The sequence below is a fragment of the Petromyzon marinus genome, unplaced genomic scaffold, assembly GCF_048934315.1.
Source record: "Petromyzon marinus isolate PM22_M1 ecotype Great Lakes invasive population unplaced genomic scaffold, UKy_Petmar_22M1.pri1.0 PM_G_Scaffold_51, whole genome shotgun sequence".
Taxonomy (NCBI): domain Eukaryota; kingdom Metazoa; phylum Chordata; class Hyperoartia; order Petromyzontiformes; family Petromyzontidae; genus Petromyzon; species Petromyzon marinus.
Genome location: NW_027423004.1, coordinates 925,503 through 933,393, shown reverse-complemented (window position 1 = coordinate 933,393; position 7,891 = coordinate 925,503). Strand labels below are relative to the sequence as shown.

At 43.8% G+C, this 7,891-nt stretch overlaps 1 protein-coding gene across 1 annotated transcript; it reads right to left on the bottom strand.

Annotated features, from left to right (window-relative positions):
- Window positions 1–314: 314 nt before the first annotated feature.
- Window positions 315–7,295, bottom strand: LOC116937291 (gap junction gamma-1 protein-like). Its single transcript, XM_076062148.1, has 3 exons — window positions 6,968–7,295; window positions 5,064–5,528; window positions 315–477 (listed from the first exon to the last, which is right to left on the bottom strand). Exons 1-3 carry the CDS (start codon window positions 7,267–7,269, stop codon window positions 315–317), a joined length of 930 nt encoding a protein of 309 aa, XP_075918263.1. The 5' UTR covers window positions 7,270–7,295.
- Window positions 7,296–7,891: the final 596 nt, after the last annotated feature.

The window sequence follows — 7,891 nt, the reverse complement described above, 5'->3', positions numbered from 1 at the left end:
TTCTAAGGAGATTTGAACTCTAAATGCTCTGGGTTACAAACCCAGCGCCGTATCACCCGAGCCACGAGGCTGGGTGCTGGCGTGCCCCCCGTGCCGTCGCGAGCGCGTTAGCGGGGTGCCCGCACTCTGCCGCTCGAATCTTAAAAGCACAAACGGTCGCCTCCGATTGAATCTTGACGGAAGAATGTCAAGAAAACCTCCAAAGTCGAGACGATCAAAACGGCGGCGGGGCATTGGGGGGCCGAGTAAATGGAACGTGGGATGGCAAAAAGCGATTTGAGCGATAACCTACGCCCGAGAGTAAAACTATCCCGCTAAATCAAGACGTGCAGGTCGTGGGGCGCGTCCACGCCGTGGGAGGCGCCGCCAGCGGCCTGCTCGGGGGGCTCCTGGTGGGCCCTCGGCGTCGCCCCCAGCTCCGTCTGAAGCTCCTTCACCTCGTCACGGAGCTGCCACAATTCCGATGGTGACGTCGCTCTGGGACCCGCCGTGGACTCCGGCTAGACAGCATCTGCCACCCTAGAAACGAGTCGAATTTCAATAAGAGTATTTTCATTAACAAAAAATAGATATACACTCTCCATGATAGAGGGTTTATTGGTTATATCGCATGTATAGTGCAGTGTATAGTGTAGTATAAAGTGCAGTGTATAGTGTAATGTATAGTAGTATAAAGTGCAGTGTATAGTGTAGTGTATAGTAGTGTATAGTGTAGTGTATAGTGTAGTGTATAGCGTAGTGTATAGTAGTGTATAGTGCAGTGTATAGTGTAGTGTATAGTGCAGTGTATAGTGTAGTGTATAGTGTAGTGTATAGTGCAGTGCATAATGTAGTGTATAGTGCAGTGTATAGTGTAGTGTATAGCGTAGTGTATAGTAGTGTATAGTGCAGTGTATAGTGTATAGTGTAGTGTATAGTGCAGTGTATAGTGTAGTGTATAGTGTAGTGTATAGTGCAGTGCATAATGTAGTGTATAGTGCAGTGGATAGTAGTGTATAGTGTAGTGTATAGTGTACTGTAGTGTGTAGTGTAGTGTATAGTGTAGTGTATAGTGTAGTGTATAGTGTAGTGTATAGTGCAGTGCATAGTGTAGTGTATAGTGCAGTGGATAGTAGTGTATAGTGTAGTTTATAGTGTACTGTAGTGTGTAGTGTAGTGTATAGTGTAGTGTATAGTGTAGTGTATAGCGCAGTGTATAGTGCAGTGTATAGTGTATAGTGTAGTGAATAGTGCAGTGTATAGTGTAGTGTATAGTGCAGTGTATAGTGTAGTGTATAGTGCAGTGCATAGTGCAGTGGATAGTGCAGTGTATAGTGCAGTGTATAGTGCAGTGTATTGTAGTGTATAGTGTAGTGTATAGTGCAGTGTATAGTGCAGTGTATAGTGTAGTGTATAGTGCAGTGTATAGTGCAGTGTATAGTGCACACAACATCTATATACATATTCTTAGCTCTTTCGGTAAAGTCACGTTGAAGGGAAACAATAAAATAATAAAATATATAAAACAATAAAACCGGATTCCCACCACCATCCATCACAGAAGAATTCTCTCATCAAGACTCTGTACCATAGAGCCCAATGCATATCCGACCAGGAACACATAGTCAGTGAACTCAAGCACGTACACCAAGTTCTTAAGGCTAATGGTTACTCCGACTATACAATCCGCAAAGCTATCACTCAAACCATGAAGGACCCTCTTGAGGAGCCTTTCAAAACCATCACTTTACCCTACATTGCGGCGATCACAAAAAAGATCTCTAAAATCTTGAATAAACACAAGATCCAGGTCCGTTTCAACACATTACATAAAATCCGTGATCTGGTTCCGTCTGTAAAAGAAGTGATTCCGGACATACAGTACCCTGGTGTCTACAAACTAAGTTGCCTCTGTGGTAGTAGTTACATTGGAGAAACCAAACGCCACGTCTCGGACCGCATCCGTGAACACAAAGCAGACCTTAAACACCGTAGGACCAACACCTCGGCCGTGGCAGATCATTATTATAATTCAGTAGGCTCACATGACATTGACTTTTCCAAGACAGAGGTTCTTTGTAAGCCATCTGGCTACCATGAGAGATTCGTTCATGAGGCTATCCACATATACAAGCACAGAGACAATTCCAACCGAGAAGATGGATTCTGGCTTAGCAATCATTGGAAAGATTTGATTAACCATTTCAGGTCTTAATTGATTGTTCACGCTTACAGTGGCTTTCAGACAGCATACATTACTTTTTCGTCTCCCCCCTCCTCTTTTCAGAACATAGATGGACTCGTCCTTCTAAATAAACTGCCAAATCGCTGCGCGTGGCGCTGACGTTTTTCTTAAAATAAATAAAGACACTGTAAAAAAATAAAAAAAATAATGCAAACCGACACACCTGATGACGACCGTTTGTGTTATGGTCGAAACGTCGTGAGAATTTTTATTGTTTTATATATATATTTTACTATTTTATTGCTTCCCTTCAACGTGACTTTACTGAAAGAGCTAAGAATATGAATTACTGCAGTCACGAAAGCTTTAAATCAAAATCTATATACATAGCTATCAACACATACACTACACTATACACTACACACACAACATCGATATACATTGCTATCAACACATATACTACACTATAAAATATACACAACATATATATAGCTATCAACACGTACACTACACTATACACTACAAACACAACATCTATATCCATAGCTATCAACACATACACTACATTGTACACTACACTATAAACTACACGCAACATCTATATACATAGCTATCAACACATACACTACACTATACAGTATACACTACACACACAACAGCTATATACATAGCTATCAACACATACACTACACTACACACACATCTATATACATAGCTAACACATACACTACACTACACACAACATCTATATATATAGCTATCAACACATACACTACATTATACACTACACTATAAACTATACACAACATCTATATACATAGCTATCAACACATACACTACACTATACACTACACACAACATCTATACATAGCTATCAATACATACACTACACTATACACTACACTATAAACTACAAACATCTATATACATAGCTATCAACACATACACTACACTATACAGTATACACTACACACACAACAGCTATATACATAGCTATCAACACATACACTACACTACACACACATCTATATACATAGCTATCAACACATACACTACACTATACACTACACACAACATCTATATATATAGCTATCAACACATACACTACATTATACACTACACTATAAACTATACACAACATCTATATACATAGCTATCAACACATACACTACACTATACGCTACACACAACATCTATACATAGCTATCAACACATACACTACACTATACACTACACTATAAACTACAAACATCTATATACATAGCTATCAACACATACACTACACTATAAACTACACACATCTATATACATCGCTATCAACACATACACTACACTATAAACTATACACAACATCTATATACATAGCTATCAACACATACACTACACTATACGCTACACACAACATCTATACATAGCTATCAACACATACACTACACTATACACTACACTATAAACTACAAACATCTATATACATAGCTATCAACACATACACTACACTATAAACTACACACATCTATATACATCGCTATCAACACATACACTACACTATACATTACAAACACAACATCTATATACATAGCTATCAACACATACACTACACTATACACTACAAACACAACATCTATATACATAGCTATAAACACATACACTACATTGTACACTACACTATAAACTACCCACAACAGCTATATACATAGCTATCAACAATTACACTACACTGTACAGTATACACTACACACACAACATCTATATACATAGCTATCAACACATACACTATACACTACACACAGCATATATATAGCTATCAACACATACACTACATTATACACTACACTATAAACTATACACACCATCTATATACATAGCTATCAACACATACACTACATTATACACTACACTATAAACTATACACAACATCTATATACATAGCTATCAACACATACACTACATTATACACTACACTATACAATACACACAACATCTATATGCATAGCTATCAAAACATACACTACATTATACACTATACACTACACACAACATCTATATACATAGCTATCAACACATACACTACATTATACACTACACTATAAACTATACACAACATCTATATACATAGATATCAACACATACACTACATTATACACTACACTATAAACTATACACAACATCTATATATAGCGGTTGGGAAGCTGACGGAACCGTTATTATTTCCCTTCCACGTGACTTTACCGAAAGAACCAAGAATAAGAGACAGCTTTGTTTAGAGCCTAGTCTCAAACAGTGTTAGATGAGAGGACAATGCCACTACGAAGACATTGACAGCTCGGGGTGAGACACATGAGGCTCTAAAGAAAGCTGTCTCTGGTGTGGAACAATCAGTTTCAAAGACAATGCATCATCATCATCTCGTAGACTACCAGAGCATGTTTTTTTTCTGTTTGCATGTTCATTACAAGTACCGTGTGCGTGGCCAATGCAGTGAGATGATTCCTTGCAAGAGGTTTACGTTTGGTGTTATCACGTTCACACAGCTGTTTTATTACTAGAAAGGGTAAAACCAATTCTTATATTTTGTTACTGGCAAGGGAGGTCCCATGATGTTTTTTGCTGTTGTCATCATCGGCGAAACGTCACGGAAACTCGAATCGTCGGCGTAGTTGGGGGTCACTCTCTGACACGCAGCCGGCGAGTGTCGAGCCGGTAGCGACCCGGCACGTTTCGTTTACGTGACGCAACGCCGCTACTACAAGTTGACGGCTTTGACGAGACGACGCTTTAGTTTCTCGCGATCCAACACCGAAGCCGACAACCTCCGACACAGTCGGTCGCACGCGTGCCGAACTTCTTCCGCACCCCCCCCCCCCCGACCGTGGCCAACCGCGCCAGCGAGGCCCCCCACCTGCTCCGTAGCCGGTGCCTCCCGCTCAGCGAGTCGTGGATGGTGCCCAGCCCCAGGTAGGCAATCTCGGACAGTTCGAGCAGGAGGCTGAGACTGGCGACTGCGTACATGACCAGAAGGAAGACGGTCTTCTCTGTGGGGCGCGACACAAAGCAGTCGACGCTATTCGGGCAGGGGTCACGGACGCACTTGAAGCGCGGGGCCACCTCCAAGCCATACATCAGGTACTGCCCCACCAGGAAGCCAACCTCGGCCAGCGTGCGGGCCAGCAGCTGGAGGGTGTAGGCCACCATCAGGCCGTCCGTCTTGATCCACCACCGCTCGTTGTGCTGCTTCCCCTTGCCATCTTCTTCACCCTCCACCTCCTCCACCTTCTCCTCCTCTTTCTCCGTGCATTCAACCACGCGGTCGGGGCCGCCGGCTCGCTTGGCTCGCTTGGTTTGTTCGTCTCGCTTGTACTCGATCCTACCACGACAGAGAGCGGCGGCGTTTAAGTTTCACCCCTCAGTGTGAAACGTCGCGAGCAAATGGAAATATGCACTCGCTATGAAACGCGACATTACGACGAACAGCGACAGCTACGAGGCTGTCCGGGATTCCACTTTCACTTCTGATCGTCGCCTCTGAGAGACCACTTAAAGTGTCCGTGCCGGTGGCAATGATCTGAATCGGTCCTGGGCCTACCCTAGGTCGACTCAGCCTCGAATGAGTAGCTGATGCGATTTGTAAAAACTTTGCCAACTGGGGAGAAAAATGCAGCCCGGCGTGGCTTTGGCCATAGACCCCCCTCGTGTGCTTTGAGGCGCCGCTCACGAGCAGCGCTTATCCCGACAGCCTGTGAAGGCTACATGGGGGATTTTTGTCTTTGTGTGCGTGTGGCCCCGTGTGCGTCCGCGTGTGTCTGTGTGTGCGTGGCCTTACCGTGCACGTAGCCTGGCACAAGCACCGTGGTGACGTCACCACCGCTTAGTGGCAAACGGCGGTTGTTGGTGTAGATGTCTGTGCGCTACAAGCAAGCCAGCATCGGGACTCGAGGTAAGTGAAAATATTTACCTTCCTTTATTTTACGCTTTATTTACTACTAGCGGGAAGCACCCGGCGTTGCCCGGGGGAAAATATATTGAAAAACTTCTCAAAACTTAAAAACATAACATATACAAATGAAAAAAAAACGATGATCATTACCTCATTCATAAAAATTAGCGCAGCGGAAAAAAAACGTACGCTCGTGCGCCAAGATTCGATTCTTTAGATCGCGCAAAGGAATTGAAGTTTGTAGATTTCTTTAGAATCGGCCTATTCCCGTTTAATTGATACCACAAAAGCTCACCAGATATCGATTCTCGCCACACTTCATCATCATTCCCCCCCCACCCCCCCCAAAAAAAAACAAGTCTATTTTTATAATGTTTGCATGGTGCACAGTATGGAAAGTACCCACATGGCAAATCTCAAGTTTGTTAAATGTCAGGAAGTACGCTAAACATTTTGAACACATTCACAAATTTCCCTTTTATACATATAGATACACTATGCAATTATAATATCGCATGCAAATGTATTATATTTCTTATTGTTGAAGAGTTTAACAATGCTTCCCTTTTTGCTGTTGAACCGCAGAATATATTTTACGACGCTGACCATATGCGTGTTTAAACACAGCGCACATTCGCCCTCCTGAACTGAACTAGCCGTTCGGACATACTGACAGGGGGCTCGGGAACGGAACTCCGTTCCTAAGTCAAGGGGAAACCTTGCCGGCCCTTTCACCGTTCAAACTCGTGACCAAATCGACGGCGCAGCCTAATTAAAAAACAAATTAAAACATTTCCAACTGCGGGCAGCCATTCAAATTTCCACCGTAGCTCCCCCGCTGTGAAAACTCCCTCCGGGTACCTCCGCACCTGGTGATGAGATGCACGGCGAAGCCGAGGTACATGATGGTGGGCGTGGCGACCGCGATGATCTGGAACACCCAGAAGCGGACTTGGGAGAGTGGGGCGAAGCTGTCGTAGCAGACGTTCTCGCAGCCGGGCTGCTCCGTGTTGCACGAGAAGCTGCCCTGCTCGTCGTAGTAGATGGACTCGCCGGCGACCGTCGTGAGAATGATGCGAAAGATGAGGAAGGTGGTGATCCACAGCTTGCTCAGGAAGGTGGAGTGCCGATGAACCTCCTCCAGCAGCTGCGTGAGGTAGCCCCAGCTCATCGTGGCCGCCAGTCAGATGCAGCGATGCCGCTGCGGGGAAACGTTCACCCGAGTTTGTACAGGCACTACTCTACTTACAAACCTTCAACTTAAAGACTTTTAGAGATAATAAAAAAACCTATCCCGTTTGCCCATCAGATTTACCATGGAGGTCGAAAAAGATGGCAAACTACCCTTTCTGGATGTCTTAATTAAAAGGAGACATGATGGTTCAATGAGCCACTCTGTCTACAGGAAAGCTACCCATACAGATGCTTACTTGAAACCGGATTCCCACCACCATCCATCCCAGAAGAACTGCCTCATCAAGACTCTATACCATAGAGCCCAATGCATTTCCGACCAGGAACACATTACCAGTGAACTCAAACACGTACACCAGGCTCTCAGGGCTAATGGCTACTCCGACTACACAATCCGCAAAGCCATCACTCCAGTCATGAAGAAGGATCCTCTTGTGGAGCCACTCAAAACCATCACCTTACCCTACATTGCAGGGGTCACTAAAAAGATCTCCAAAATCCTGAATAAACACAAGATCCAGGTCCGATTCAACACAGTACACAAAATCCGTGATTTACTTCCATCTGTAAAAGATGCTCTTCCAGACATACAGTACCCG